This window comes from Amblyomma mixtum, chromosome 7, assembly GCF_055824585.1.
Source record: "Amblyomma mixtum isolate Tamu chromosome 7, ASM5582458v1, whole genome shotgun sequence".
In the NCBI taxonomy this organism is placed as follows: Eukaryota; Metazoa; Arthropoda; class Arachnida; order Ixodida; family Ixodidae; genus Amblyomma; species Amblyomma mixtum.
The window spans coordinates 81,221,803-81,238,610 of NC_143018.1; the positions used below are offsets into that span (position 1 = coordinate 81,221,803).

Consider the following 16,808-nt stretch of genomic DNA (forward strand, 5'->3'; position numbering starts at 1 on the left):
AGCCACTCTACCAACACTGAACCGACATTCATGCCGCTATTGTACCCACTTTCAACCGCTCTACCAACACTGAACCGACATTCATGCCGCTATTGTACCCACTTTCAGCTGCTCTACCAACACCGGCTTGACATACCACAATTAGGCCACTGTTCAGCCTTTCTGCTAACGCTTGCCCGAAGTTTATGCCATTGCATTTCCAGTTCAGCGAATATTCACATTCCAGTTAATGTTCGCATTGGGAAAGCCATGGGTTTTGGCATTGCAAAGCTGCAATCATCTCTTCTATACACATGCACAACAAAATGAGGCAACGAAAGAATCCAACTGAGAAACTATTTATTAAATAATTAGGCACCGTGGCTGGGGACGCGCGGTTGCGCGAGTCCTGCGAGGCAGCGAGGGCCGCGCAGGAGGCGGGACCTTGGGAAGGAGCCAGGGCCGCGCGGGAGGAGGATTTCTGGGAGGTGGGGGCCGCTTGGGGAAGGGAGGGCACTGTGCTGGGGGCTGAAGCACAGGGGCTCGCAGTGGTTGCCAGGCCGGCAGCGGTACTTGGCAGAAACGCTTCGGCAAAACGCCTTTTGCGTCCGCCGCCACGGTCCACCGAACCTGGCAACCACTTCCTAATAAACCCCTGCGCTTCCACCACATCCGCGCCCGTCTTCTCACAGATGGCATCTGCATAAGATAAGCGTTCATTTTAGGCCAGCAGAAAAAGTTTGCTCGTTAACAGAAATCAAGATTATTTCAGCAACAGAGAAAACAGAAAAGGCCACAAGTACATGTTAACTCAAAGTGCGTGCCAAAATGAAAGGACTACAGTATCCAAATACAACTTGAGGAGAAAATCCACCTGAAAGCTCTTCTAACCAACTGTATAAAGCTGCTGCGACATCACGGTCGACCACTTTGCACTACTAACATATGGGAGCACAAATGGCTGGCAGATACAAGGCACGACTACGATCCATGACAAGAGATGGATGTGACTGATGGGAGGGCTTTCTTTGAAAGGCATCTGCTGACTCATATATCTTCAGATGCACATGGAAGAAAACTGCAGATGACTACCCCCATAAAAACAGTAACAAAATATTCACCTGTAATGAAAAAGAAAACTGGTAAAGTATCAACTGAAAAGAAGAAAAGAAAACAAAGCGCAGCAGAACCTGGTGCATGTTCTTCCACTCATCTTCTAAAATTCAGTTAAAAGCTACTGCAACAACATACCTGTTGCCACCTTGCATAACTTCAGGGCAATAAATGACCACTTGCCCTTGCGGCCATGGAGGCTGTACATCCTCTGTACAGCCACCCCCATGATGGCGGTCATTATGTTGGAGCCCACCTCCCTCAGGCCCTTGCCCCCCAGGCGGACCAGCTGCTTTCGCTGAAAAGAAACACCACAGGTGCACAAGCTATTAGGCACAAACATCAATTATAATTTCATTTAGTTTAGCAGAATCGAATAGCTAAGACAATTGTGTGACTACCTGTCAACAGCCCATGCGAGTACCTACAATCATAATGCATAATTTCTGTATGATACAATAGCTTGACTAGTTGCTACCAGCAGAAAGCACCACCACCAATATGGACATTCTTTTTTTTCCCAGTTTACTAAGAGCAGGGAAACTTTAGCGATTAAGCAAAGGTGGCCAACTCCTACCCATTATGCTTTGCATCTTGGACATTATTATATTATAACTATAATGCTTTTTGCAGATATCTATGTGCTGGATGTGTTTTCTCTGCACAGCCGTTACGCTAAAATTGATTTGGTTTGTAGAACTTAAAGTTCCAAAGTGACTCAGGCTATGATGAGGGACACCATAGTGGAGGGCTCCGGAAGTTTCGACCACGTGGGGTCTTTAACATGCGCCACTGACATCACACTGCACACGGGCGCCTTGCTTTTCGCCTCCATGGAAAACTGGCCATCACGGCTCGGTTTGAACCCGAGTCTTTGGGTTCAGCAGTCGAGTGCCCTAACCACTGAGCCACCATGGCGGGGCTCACTACCCTGAAATTGAGCAGTCTAATTAATGCTATACAAAGGGCGCTTATTTAAATCCCCAAGCACCTGAGTAAAGCTGCGTGCTTAGCAACCACATTTAATTAAACGATGTTGCTTGTTTTTGGCAGCAGATTAAGTAATGAAATGTGCATAATGTGAGCAAAAGACAGGGAAGAGGTGGGTTAAAGCTGCCCCATTATTTGGGAAACCTAGCCGAAATTAAAGACGCACTGAGAGAGGACCAACTTCCAGCTGTGTTCACAGCAGTTCATGCAACAGTATATTAACCGAAAGCTCAGCTTCCTGTAAAACAGACCTTACAACATCCTTAATGTTAGCTACAAAGTCCACTGCTGAACTAAATTAAAACAGCACAACAATAAATGACAAATGTAAGGAAAATGAGGGGCTCGTTATGAGACACATACGAAGAAAGGCAGCCACAGGCAACAAAAGCATAGGGGATTTTTTTTTGCTGTTGATCGATGTAAAAGAATAATGTAATCACAGAAATATTTGACTGAGAAAAAAAATTTGTTGGAACCAAGTCTGTTATGCAACGACCGGCCACCGGCAGAGCTCTGGAAAACTACATCGAATGACATTGAGTGACACCATCTGAGAGCAACTGCCCCAAAAAAGCCTGTGACTGCACCGCCAAATACCAAGCTACTACAAGATGTGATAGGTGCAATGCTTCGCACAGAACCAGCATCAGTAGCTTGGTTTGCTGTTTAGCGCTCCTTCTCGCCTAAACGCTCTGGTGCGACAGCAGTCTCGCAGGTGGCATTTTCTTTGCATTGCGTGGCTGAAACATGATGTGACAACTGGCACTTGCCGTAAGCAATACAGTCGATCCCGGATATATCGAACTCGAAGGGGATCGCGAAAAAGTTCGATATATCAATAATTCGAAATATAAAATATGCCTATTAGACGCTTATTTTAAAATTGCGCAAATCTCGGACAATTTCCCGGGATCGTAGCAAGTGGGAACTTACCGATTTATTCCTCTTAAGTCCACAAAAACGAAAGCACAACTCCACGATTAGCGCGCTTTATTTCGCAAGAAAAGTCAGTGAGCTTTGCTTGCCTCTTCCTCTGCACCATGCAGTTCATTAAGCTGTCCTCAAGCTTGTTGAGAGTATCCAAATGAGAAAGTCCAGTGCCCTCCATTGCGCCACAACAGCGATGAATGACGCTGAATGCGGATGCAAGTTCAGCCGCAGTGCATGGCGGCTGGGCCTCTTCGCACAATCTTCGTCACTGCTCGGGTCCGCTTCCTCGGTATCGATGATGTCAGCCACGATGTGAGCATCAGAAATTAGGGAGCTCCTTATGGCCATTCCCATTTCCTTTCACACCCCCCACAAAGTTCCCATCACGTGACTAAGCGCAGCTGTCCAAGGCCAGCGCCGCGTGAACTCTTAGGAGAAGCCCATTTGCAGGAGCGCGCGCTAGTGGAAGAAGCCCACTTCCAGGGTGGTGCATACTGGGAGAAGCGCACTTGCGGGGGCTCGGCATGGCACGGAGTTCGATATATCAAATATAGGGTGCACAGGAGTTCGATAAACGTAAACAAATTTGCTATAATTTTGCATGAGATTCCCGAGGGGATTCTACATCTGTTCGATATAGGCAATAATTCGATATATCCGGGTTCTATATATCCGGGATCGACTGTATTGCGAGCGCCACATGTTCAGCACTGCTACTGAGCCCAACAAATTGATAGGAGCCAAAGAGCAGATAAAGAGAGTCCCCTAACAGCTGTCCCGACACGTGATGCAGTTTTTGCAAGCTCTGCTACCGGCTGGGCATTGCGTACCACTTTTGCTTCGAACAGTAAATCTCACCACACAAGGAATCGACAGGGCGTTCCAGTGAACACTCTCAAAAATTCCTAAAGAAGCGCAAGTTCGATATGGGAAAACAATTTTTTTTTTGGAGGAACGATCTCTCAGCAGTGGTGGACATAATTTACTGCATAACTGTGCGTGTGTACCTGCAAATATTTCTTCTATTTTGAACTCCCTATTCTTCGGAATTCCTGAAAATGTTCACTGAAACAGCCAGTGTGTATATCAGCAAGCAATTTTCATGAACAAGACATTTACATTAACAAAACACACTGTGACAGCACACTCCAGCACAACAGTAGGAATTATATCTATGAAGAGCATGTTATTCACAGAGCACGGCATGCAAATACTCTTGGAGCTCAAGATTTCTTCACAAACCTCGGAATTACATTATGCATGCAATTCGTTAGTAGGCATTCATTTTTTCCAGACACGAATTATCAGAAACATTAAATCACCAGTCCAGCAGCCACGCTGTCGTCCTGGACGGCAGCTTCCACAGTGTCCAACTCCTCGGGGGAGAATGCGGGCAGTGCAAGGGTGGGAGGCGGTGGCGAGGGGGACACTGGCCGAGTCCTCTGCTCCAGCTGCCGGTCCGACCGCAGCAGCACGTGATCCTCCAGCCTTTGTAACCGCTGCATTAAGTCGCGCTGCTGCTGTCGGACCTCCAGCACCAGGCACATCAGCTTCAGCAGGGTAGCTGAAACTGAAGCAATCAACAATTTCAGTGAGAGCAGGGTTAACCTGGGCGCAATAATATCATTTGCGCACTGAGGTACAATAAAGAACAGTATGAGGCTAACAGTAGGCAGCAACACACTCTGTACTATGCTCCTAAACTTCCCCCAGTTTTTATCCTCCAGGACACTTCTAATTCATGTTCTATTCCTTGCTAGCCTAATTTAAATGCCATAAATGTCACCATGCACTGACAAACACCTAGGTGAAATGGAGCTGCTCTATGTGTGATAGCTAGCACAGAACCTGCAGCCTTGTTGTGTAAAGGACTTCTCAGTCTATGAGCTTCGCCAATTTTTACATTGCTTCATGGGCATTTCCACTGCTATTGCACCATGGCAGAGATGGCAGCAGTTAGTCGCAAATGGATTCTTCCAGTGTCATGAGAAGCATGTGCTAATAGAAGAGAGAAAGCAGAGCAGGCCTGTGCCCTTAATATAGCATTGCACCATTTGGAAAGTATTGCTCACGGCAAAACCCACATTGGCCAAAATGCTGGAGGTAGACATCTGTTCTAACTGCAAGTGCTGGCAGGGATCAATGCATTAAAACTGCAACAAAGATAGCCCTTATGGAATTATAGCCCTTAGCTGACAAGCGAAATGCAACAAAGAGGTGGACCAAATGTTTCTTGCTAGGCACAGGAGGTCCCAAACCGTTGAGAAATAAAACAAGGTCACATTTATCTCTTACCACGCATCCATTTTCTGCAGGCAAGACAAGACTAGGAGCCAGCTGATGTGCTCCACAAGGCAGTTAGGCTGTTCAGTTCTTTCCTAAGCAAGAGGTCCTCCTTCAGAGCATGCCACTATTATTGGCTGCTTATCTCCTTCAGCACCCTTTATGGGAGCTTTGTGATAGCGCAATTAATTTTTTTTCAGCACATTTCGCTGCATCCAAGGCACTGCATTGACTTCCAACCAGTAAACTTTTAAAATACTTTGAAAGACAATGAAAAATTACAATATGGGCCTTGCTGACCAACCGCGACCAAGCGACCAAATTATGCTGGTAAGGAAACAAATGCACAGAACATGGGACTACTGTGTAGAGTGCAATTCGTAGGAGTGGCTTCCTGGTGGTGATGTAGGCCGAGAGAGGCAACAGAAATGCCAGGATCCAAAAGAACCCAACAAAAGCACAACATACAGCTCTTGGGAAGGGCACACAACAACCACTCCACTATGAATCACAAGAGGAGAAAGCAATGGAAGTACTAGGTTGTAAATTCCAGTACCACTTCAGTTCATACAATGGTTTTTGAGAAATACATGTGATGATTTTCAGAGTGACCCCTTTCAAAGCACATAGTTTGAAACTAGAAATGTGCTCCTAGCACCGTTTCAAGAGCCACTGAGGAGAACTCCGTGCAAATATCTTCCTGAATAAGTATATTCTCTAGGTCTTTCTGGGCCTGTTGACTGCTGCTCGGCAGCAGCAGGTACAATGAGAAATTTAAAATTTGCTTTGTTTTTCTTTAAGGCAAAGCAGATCTAGCTTCTATATTTTGTTGTGTCACTTGATACTAGACAAAATAGGAGTGTAATTAAAAGAAAGGAACACAGTGAAAAGACGGGACAAGCAGCATTTGTTCTGTCCTCTCACTGTGTCCCCATGTTTGGCTTGCATTTCTCTTTTTGCACAAAAGTAAACAAAGTGAAAATCTCACCATCAACAGTCCCAGCTGTCGACCCCTCCAGCTTGCTGGGTGGCGCACTGTTTTCGTTCACGCTCTCCCCAGCGTGATTCAGCGGGGCTGGAGATGAACATGCGTCATTGATGGCAATCCAGGAAGTACAGAACACACTACTGTGTACAACCACAATGTCACATTTCTATCCTAATTGAATGTAGAAATGCTACTTCAGGATATTTTTGGAGAAGGGACAGAACAGTTGCATGGCCAGGCTGTTTTTCATACAGGTGATCTTTTTAAAACACAATAGACACAAAATTACGAAGTTCAGATACAAATTCCTGGTTATATAGAGATGCCCCCCAGGCAATAGTAACACTTCCTTTGGCCGAAAAGATATTTTAATTTGGTTTCAATCACAGCCTGTACAAAGACTTCATAATTCAAAACCCACCAAAACCGACACCTCCATGACAAGTAGTTGACGTGACAAACAATGTCACATCATGCAGATACCTATGACACATAAAAGAACGTTGTGATCCGACTGCGGCGGCGCGTTTCGATGGAGGCGAAACGCAAGAGGTGCCCGTGTGCTGTGCGATGTCAGTGCACGTTAAAGATCCCCAGTCGGCTGAAATTATCCCAGGGCGCTACGGCACCTCCTTCTTCCTTTCTTCTCACACTCCCTCCTTTATCCCTTCTCTTATGAATGTCCACCGAAATGCGAGAGAATTACTGCACCACTTTCTTTCCTGAAAAATCAGTTTTCAATTTTTTAAATATGTGTCTATAGTACTTCAATAATTACATTTCTCATGCACCAGCATGGTGCATTGGTACCGTATTTTCCGGTGTATAAGACGCGGCTTTTTTCAAAAATCTTGCTGGTGCGTCCTATACAAGGGTGCGTCTTATATGCGAATTTTTCGTTTTTTTTTTTTAGAGAGTTCAGAAATTACTCAGGTTCATGTTCAAGCCTTTTTTACCGAAAAAATATCACTAGCAATGAAGCGGTTGTAACACGGTTAATACTTCAATACGGGGACCACCGTGCGCAACTTTTTTTAGGTGAACTTTATCATGAAACGACGGGGATGACGACTTCCGGGATCACAAACACACCACCGTTTCGGAGGCCCCAAGCAAAAGTAATGTGAAATGCCAAACGATGACGACAATCACGCTTCTCGCCATTGTCAAGACAAGCCAGGACAAGCCGGCGTTCTTTTTTCAGCCACCCTTTGCCACTTTGTTTGCTCCATGTACGTAGTGCGAAGAGAATATTTCAGTCGCGTTGCCACCAGAAATGGGTGAACTTTTTGATAGCGCATCCGAAGGTGAAGACTTCCAAGGTTTTAAGTAGAAATAAAATGTTCTTATGGACATGTGGGAGAGTTTTTTTTGTTTTTCTTTCTTTTTTCCAAAACGTGGGCAGGAATGGCGCGAGTGTTGCCTTTTTCGACCACTTAGCGTTGCTTAAGAATTTCTCGCAAGTACGGTGAATTTCGTGATGGTCGTGCAAGCGTGTTTAATTGATCCTCACTAGCCCAACTGGGAAAACTGGGGTGCGTCTTATATAGCAACTTTTTCAATTACAGCCTGCATATATGGCGGGTGCGTCTTATACACTGGAAAATACGGTACATTTAAGGACACAAAAGAAACTGTCATGGCGAAACCAAACACAGAGAGCAGAATATATGTCATGTGAATAGAAACCTGTTCGCAGTACTGTTAACGTGGGTAAGAGAGTTTGCCACGAAATGGTTACTGGCAGAATCACTGCTGATCTGAGAGCATGGCAAATGTAAAAAGTTGATGCCAAGTCTGAGCACGTTCCATTTCTCTGCAAGTGCAATTAGCTACGGTGGAGTTTTTTTCCCAGATTTTGCAAGCATACTACCATAAATCCCCAATCAAAACTAACACAATGTCGACCTTACATTAAATAGAAATGAGAAATGGTGTTTTAGTTTTAAGGCGGTTAACATCCAAAGGCAACTCAGGCTATGAGGGACGCCGTAGTGAAGGGCTCCGGAAATTTCGACCACCTGGGGTTCTTCAACGTGCACTGACATCGCACAGCACACGGGCCTCTAGAATTTCGCCTCCATCAAAATTCGACCGCCTTGGCCGGGATCGTACCCGCGTCTTTCGGGTCAGCAGCCGAGCGCCGTAACCACTGAGCCACCGCGGCGGCTTAACAAATGAGAATTCATGTCTTACGTGGTGACGGCAGCTGTACAACATCGTTGTGGCCCTCATTTCCTAAAAAAGAATTGCACATGAACGTCTTGTTGAGTATGCAAAATAATTTCTCATCAATAAAGAAATATGAGAATTTCAATTACCAGAAACTGCCGAGCTTTCTAGGGCTGAAGTGAACTCGTAGCGCCGCACCTTTTTTTCGGCGCTCTTGTAGGATCCTGCAAACATTCTCAATATCTCGACAAAAACCATGTCATCTCCAAGCAACAGTATGGATTTCAAAAAAACAAAACAACTGAGGCCGCCTTACTTGAAATCAAAGAAAAGCTAATTGAAAACATAGAAAATAAACTGCTAACAGTTGGCATATTCCTTGATATGAGGAAAGCGTTTGACTCGGTTAACCATAAGATATTGCTTGAAAAAATGCATTGTTATGGAATACGCGGTGTTCCTTTAACCTTATTTGCTAGCTACCTTGACAACCGATCTCAAACAACTATCATTAACGGTATTTCATCTGGGATCGGTCAGATTGTGTCTGGTGCGCCACAGGGCTCCGTTCTAGGACCAACGTTGTTCTTATTATATATTAATGATATCGTCAACCTTCATCCAGCAGACAACATTATAATCTATGCAGACGATACTAACGTATTTTTTTCAGGACAAGATAGTAATATTTTGCAAGCAGCCTCCAATAGTTGGTTATCCCAATTGTCTGTTTGGTTAAAATCAAATAGGTTAGAACTTAATGTCAGGAAAACAAAGTACATACTGTTTAGAGCCAAAAATAAGGAAGTTCCGAACAACTTCCAAATTCACTTCGAGCAAGCTCCTATAACTCGTGTCAGCTCTACAATGTTCCTTGGAGTCATTTTTGAAGAACATTTACTCTGGACAGATTGTGTAAACTACGTTTGCACTAAAATGGCTCGCTCTGTTGGTATCCTAAATAAATTTCGCACAATACTGCCTCGAAAATTCAAACTACAAATTTATTTCTCTCTAGTCTTTTCGCATGTACAATATTGTTTGTTGATCTGGGGAACGACTACCTCAACCAATTTTGTGAAAGTACTTACTTTACAAAAAAGAGCTGTACGAGCGATTGATAACTTACATTACAGTGAGAGCACGGGTCCTTCCTTCCTCAACCATAGACTGCTAACCATCACGGCCGCTTACCACAAGAAGCTTGCTGTTTATATCAGAAACCTTATGAAAGGAAACTGGCAGACTTTCGAGAGCACATATTTAATTGCCCAAACAGCATACAGTCTTAGGCACCCTCAATACCATGCACCAAAATCTCGTACAAACTATGGGTTCCAAAAACTAACTCACATAATTCCTCATAATTAAACACGTATCCATACTTAACAGAATTGTCGCTACAAAATATGTCCGAGGGCTGCTTTGCTGACTTGATGCCCGTTCAGCTGCCTGTATAGCAACACTCAGGCCAACAGACCATCAGTTTGAAAGCCTGTGAAACACTCATGTGGCAGAGGCATTGTTTTATTTACAATTAAAAGTGTGATTCTGGTTTCTAGGATTTAACAGCTTTAAGCTATGAAGAATGACGTAGCGGAAGACTCCAGATTAATTTAGACCACATGGGGTTGTTTAACATGCACTGATATTACAGAGCACAAGCGCATTCTGCACTGCTCCATTTCACCACAGACAGGATGTAACCTGGGCCCTCGGCTCAGCAGCATGGACCACTCAGCCACTGCGGCAGGCTTACAATTCAAACTGAACTAAATGTAAACAGCTGGATGAGTTGGTTCTGAATTTGCATTATGAAACACTGTCTCAGTGCACAACAAACATGGATGAGGAAAGAGCACACAACGCAAAGCATCAATTGATGTCTGGCATTTGTATTGTGTGCTCTTTCCTTGTCTGTGCTTTTTGTGTGCCAAAAAATGTTTCATAATGCAAAAAAAAAAAATTACCATACTAAACCTTTCTGTACTAAATATTATTAAGCATACTGAGTGCAGCACTAATTCTGGGAACTACAGGTCTTCAAAAACAAAGCACTAATGAGTTTCAGAAGTAGTTCATCAGCTTACAAGTGCAATAGCTAACAGTTCATTCTGCTCCTCTTTTTGACAGCTGGCTAAGCGGTGGTTATCAACATGACTTCTTAGTCGTAATTTAGCCATGCAGAGGTGCAGACTCACAGAATCTAGCAAAGAGGCCTTTACAATCGCTGATGAAGCTACCATCATTATGTCTGCAATAAGACTACTTATGGCAAGTGGTAACGACGACCACTGGGCAACGCATCCACTCCCCTCCGAGAGCTGGCTCGGCCTCAGCTTTTGCGAGCCGCGTCACCTCCGAGCTCCTGGCCACAGGCCAGTAGCACTCTTCTTTTGTCTCTGTGAGCCATCCGACAGGAATGACTGCAAGGCAGTCGTCCTCAAGAGGAAACTTCACCACAGCGAATGGTTTTGACATGCTGCACAGAGGAAACACAACAAAAGATTAATGGGCAAACAAGGATTTTTACCAGACACTCTCTGTGCCATTCTCTACTGGCACTTGCCTGTTTGGGTGCCGAAAACTTACACTACCATGACAACTGACAGGTACTCTTACAACCATCTCGTTCTACTTCGCAACGCACTTCTGAACTTTCATGAGTTGAGAGTTACAAGTGTCACGAGCGCCTGCAATTTGGGACTTATTTAAACAATATTTCTGTGCCTGCTGTCATGTGAAACAAATAACAGCCAGCAATAGTGGCGTGCAACTTCACTGCATTGAACATCAAACTGAGTGCAGTCTACCAGGAGCATAGTGATGAAAAAAGAAACCAGTAAAACGCAAGATTGACCAAATGAGGAAGAGAGAAAACAAGCGCGTTCAATTAGCGAGCTCGAAACTAGCACTCGCTATATGTAGAGTCACACTGATCTAGACTTTGTAATACAAGGCTCTGAGTAGCGGGAAGGGACACACATAAATAAAAAGTACTCTCAATTTTTTTTCTGTAACCGATCACTGGCAGGAGCAGCATTACTTCTGGCAGTACAGAAGAATTGTGTTCATTCATCCTGTTCTTGTCACATTTCTCTCATCGCACGGAGACTCGCAACGCAACAATGTCAACACTGCCATGGAAGCATTTGTCAATCAAGCACAAGGCATGCAGGCTGCGACTCTATGACGTCTGACATGCATGCCTGAACCAAGCGATTAGCCTCACAAAAGCAAAAACTGGCGATGAAAAACACTCAACTGCATCGCACGTGGCAACTGGTTGGTCATGGGGGGCGCCGCAGAGAACGGCTCCGGAAATTTCGACCACCTGGGGTTCTTTAGAGTGCACCGATATCGCGCACAGTACACGGGCCTCTAGAATTTCGCCTCCATCGAAATTCGACCGCCGCAGCCGGGATCGAACCCGCGTATTTCGAGTCAGCAGCCGAGCGCCGTAACCACGTGACGACTGTCATTGCGATCATGATCATATCATCTATACACGTACATAAATGTACGATGTGCCGAGAAACAAACCCTCTCAGAAGCAATGCGCCAACAAGATTTGCCGGGATAGTGCGTTCACCCTGATGAAGGAACACACAAACACACACGACATTTAGAAGCGCTTCCCTTCGTGTACGTGTGTGTTACTTCATATTACCCCAACCCTTACACGCAGTTACACCTTGCAATGCGCCGCTGAGTTAATCAAAAGACAACTGCTGGCAGATGCCTACAGACAAGTTAGATAAAGGGGCGACACACGAGGCGTGCTCATTGTCCTCACTCTTGACAAGTTCACAAGTAAATATTAGCTGACAACTAACATGAAAGGGAAAAAAGGACAGAATGTATACTTACGCAAGCAGTGCCTCCTGGTTCCCCTCGGTGACTCACGCGTGCCGCCACCAAACTTCAAAAAGCTTGAAGAAATAAAAATTCACAAGAGCGCTTTGCTGCCAAACGTCCAAACGAAATGACCACAAGCTATGGATTGGGATTGGCTTGGAACGTACGTGGGAGCGAGAGCGGATGCCTACGTTTATGCGTAAAGCGGTGTTTAGTTTCGAAAAATTTCTTTGAAGCTTAGTGTTGACAACACCGCCAAGAATAATTTTTATCAATTTTTTTACACTTCAATTTATTAATGAGCAAAAGATCTTATTTTACGCGACAGCTAAGATGAAATGGCATGGCTACTTTTGACTACTTTCAGCTCAAGTTTTGGCTCCTTTTAAAATGTTCCCAACGGCAACCCTGCCCGCGAGTCATGCCGCGAGTGCTCGCGCTTGTTTTTCTTTTGTGGTGTGGAGGTGTTGGTCGTACTGCCTGTCTGCTGTCCCTTTGTGCGGCTGTTGCGGTCCTCGTCTTTCACCGCAAAGCTTCTGCATTTCGCCATGAATGCAAAGCAACGCAAGTACCGTATCGTTGAAAAAGAATACCGTGAGATCTTGCAAGATCTCGGTATTTCACAACGGCCGGTCGCATCTACGTCTTCAAGCTTGGATCAAGGCGGCAGGAAACGATCGCACTCCGAAACATCAGTCGACGTACGCACCCCCCAACTCTTGCTACCGTCCGAAGCAACCACGCGACGCAGAAGCGAAGTGCGCGCTGAAGACGCGTGATTGAAATCTATGACCGTAATCAATATGAAGACGATTAACCGATAGCGATTAATACGTCCCTATCGAAAAATCTCGTATATATGTGTCATATGTGTCTGGTTCATACGAGATTATGGAATATCTCGTATGATTATGGAATATCTCGTATGTGTCATATGACACATATGTGTCATATGTGTCTGGTTTGCAATTTTTGGGAAAGGAAAGGGAAGGGCTGGGGTGGAATTATAAGGCAATTAACAATAAAATAGCTTCCATTGAAGTTAGTAAACTAAAGAAAGTAAAAAAAAAATTCGGACGCGAAAAAAAAAACTACGCGCCGTTCCGGATTCGAACCACCGACCTAAATATCTACAGCTCACTACACTACCCACTACACCACTGCTGGCATGGCAAAAACTACTTTACATTTCGATGACATGACTTATGCTATGCTTCCCACTATAGAATTCGACGGTTAGGTGCGAGGACAAATGTTTATTTTTAAGGTATAAGGAGCTGAACTACAGCCGATTGCACTTCCACTGATTTTGTGGATCTTGATGTGCTCTGTGATAAGCACTGAAAGATCTGATATTTGTATGTATTTTAATTTTCACAGCGCCTGCACCATTGATCGTAGTACTCTCATTGCGCACATATTGTTAACTACAGTCGGAGCTCTTGCATGAAAATACCTGGCGTTATTAGCTCAACTAAGCCCAGAAGGCAACATTTGCCTTCTGGCTGAACGTTTGTCCAAGCACATTGGAAACGCCTAACGTCATACTGTTTGGATAGGCGCGGTTTACAACAGGAGGGCACAAGCAGAGAATCAAGGAGAAAAATATTTGAAACAGGCCAAGAGTTTTTTTTATGCGTTGGTTGGGCACTTGTTAATCGCTTGTTCATCCCTTCTTTTCCGCGTGTTTCAAACAGCAAGGCCCACTCTATGAGAGGCACTCATCAGCGGCTATGTGTTTCGCTCGAGATTGATGTAAGCTGATACGGTGCATATCGGAGCTCTTGTGTACGCACGAGTGTCGCGTGTCAGTTAAGGTATGCCACATATGTAATCCATACAAGTCACCTTTCCGTAGCGCGTGAACTACTATATATGCAGCAGATGTGTTCATCTGTGACATTTGTGACGCGTATGAGCTCGTACGCAGCCTATACGCGTTCATACGAGACACATGACACACATGAACTCGTATGAAGTATATGTGCTGATACGAGGCGCATTTGTCGACACATATGGCTCATATGGTGCCCATATGAGTCAAACGAGGCACATATGAACTCGTATGAAGCCTATATGTGTTCATATGAGGCACATATACTGACACATATAACTCATATGGGCTGCATACGAGGCAAAGGGAGAGAACGAGTACCGTGGAGGCGCAATGCCTTCGCATTCTTCCAATTCGAGTTCCCGCAGACGATGTAACGTTTTTTTTCTTAAGCTATATGTATCTCTTATATAAGCGCATGGTCAGCGCTGTCCTATCATGGAGCAAACGCACGTTACTCTTTACCCATTCCTGCTTTAATGGAGTGCTCGACACGTTGCGCCATACATATATGTTTTGGTGCTGTTCTGCAGGTATACCGCATTAACTGCGACGCCCAAGCACATCAAGGTACAGCGTATTTAACGTTAGAGTCGAGAAGTTATTTTTATAAAATGCTATTTATAGTTTTTGAAATTCAGGCCTGAAAATCGGTGCTGCATATATGTTTCTCCGACTCGCATTCTTTCATTGCACGACTGGACTTTTTACATTTACACAGAACGAAGACCACAACCTTAAAGGGGGAAATAACGCACGCATGCATGCAACTTTGCATATTTTAGTTTAAAAAACTGAGATTTAAAAAATCTCACAGGAGGTTATGCGGGTTTTTACGAAGATATCATTATCTACGCCCCAGACTATATATGCTAATAAATAATTAACAATGTGCGAGCTATATATATATATATCGCGCCTATCGCCGCAATTGAGAAAACTAAGAAGTCACAATAGCAACTGCATGATGCTCCATAGCAGTCGGCACTTCAAAGTTGAGTTGCGTATTGCAGGAATTGGCCAGCTTCTAAATATGGCAAAGTCAATGCAGGGGAAACATTCGAGAAAGTGGTCCAATACTGCCAACTTCTAAAAATGGCTGAGCCAAGGCGGGTGAAACGTCCGAGAAATTGGTCCAATACTACCAACTTCTAAAAATGGCTGAGCCAAGGCGGGGAAAACGTCCGAGAAATTGGTCCAATACTACCAACTTCTAAAAATGGCTGAGCCAAGGCGGGGAAAACGTCCGAGAAATTGGTCCAATACTACCAACTTCTAAAAATGGCTGAGCCAAGGCTGGGAGAACGTCCGAGAAAGTGGTCCAATGCTGCCAACTTCTAAAAATGGCTGAGCCAAGGCTGGGAGAACAGAGGCAACGCGGGGCCTTCACAGGGCTGTCGTTTGCCAACTCAGATCCTACATTGGACCGATGTCATGTGCTGCTTGGGTCGCTCCCTGCCTCTTGTCACCTAAACAGTCCGCAGCAGTGGGAGGCTGCGTTGTCCAGCACCAAGCCAACTCTCCATTTTCGGCTGGTGAACTGGGCAGAGGACGTCGAGACTAGGTAGAGCCTGGACGCCACAACCGGCAGCCTGAATGTCACTCGCAATGCGCTTGCATAATTTTTTTAGGCATTCAAATAAGTTTTTCACCACCACCACCAGTTTCAGTGGCAAACACCGCAAATTGTAAGGTTCAAGGAACTTCCATCCCGTTTGCAAGCACAACCAGTCCCCGCCCACTTGAATGAAGGGGCCGAAGCCCTCATTCGTACTGACGCAGGCAGGTTAAACCTCGGCGCCTTGATCAATAAAAGGGCGGACTAGAGCGAGTAACGGCAGCTTCAACCGATGCTGATCGCTTCGGTTATAAGGCTAGAGCGTTACAAAAAAAAATGGCGGTGCTTTAGCTTTGGTTAAACGAGTTACAAGCGGTAGCTTCCTGATGGTGTTCGAAGCCACCGCGATGGCTCAGTGGTTACGGCACTCGGCTGCTCACCCGAAAGACGCGGGTTCGCTCCCGGCCGCGGTGGTCGAATTTCGATGCAGGCGAAATTCTAGAGGCCCTTACTGTGCGATGTCAGCGCATGTTAAAGATCACCAGGTGGTCGAAATTTCTGGAGCTCTTCACTACGGCGTCCATCATAGCCTGAGTCGATTTGGGACGCTAAACCCCTACAAACTATCAAAGAAACCTTCATGATAGGTTAGCCTAGAAAATACAAAAAAAAAACGTTCAACGAACAGCATAACAAGACTTTTCTAGCCTAAACCACCGTGAAGCTAGCGCTTCTCAGTCGATTTTACCAAACCTAAAGCACTATTAATTTTTTCCTAGGATCGTCGGCGCTCCTTCCGTCATGTCCTAGGTTAAAGGAGTGACGTCACGCCTATTACGTAAACGCCACAATTAGGCTCCTCGGCAAGCCAAACTCCATCACCTGACAAAATTTTGGTTGACCTTCACGTGACCTTTACGTCACCGGCTTGACCTTGACTTGGCTGCGACATGTTAACTAGCGAGAATAAAACATCGTACAGAGACAGAGAAGCAGATGAAATACTGGCCGAGCACCAACTAGCCTAACCTTCTTGTTTATTTGCTGACCTTGACTTGATCTTACCTCGAAATGACATTGAACTTCTGCCTTGACCTTGA

The 16,808-nt window shown here is 44.9% G+C and overlaps 1 protein-coding gene across 2 annotated transcripts; it reads right to left on the reverse strand.

The window, feature by feature from the left end:
- Window positions 1–50: 50 nt before the first annotated feature.
- LOC149336619 (uncharacterized) lies at window positions 51–13,225 on the reverse strand. 2 transcript variants are annotated; one of them, XM_089553022.1, is made up of 7 exons: window positions 12,329–13,225; window positions 8,608–10,940; window positions 8,483–8,524; window positions 6,287–6,373; window positions 4,338–4,585; window positions 1,276–1,390; window positions 51–678 (listed from the first exon to the last, which is right to left on the reverse strand). In XM_089553022.1, the coding sequence occupies exons 2-7, from the start codon at window positions 8,714–8,716 to the stop codon at window positions 227–229; spliced, it is 1,053 nt and encodes a 350-aa protein (XP_089409148.1). In that variant the 5' UTR covers window positions 8,717–10,940; window positions 12,329–13,225; the 3' UTR covers window positions 51–226. The 2 variants fall into 2 exon arrangements, with proteins under 2 accessions (XP_089409148.1, XP_089409147.1); XM_089553021.1 differs by having other exon boundaries at window positions 52–678; window positions 1,231–1,390; window positions 12,329–13,224.
- Window positions 13,226–16,808: the final 3,583 nt, after the last annotated feature.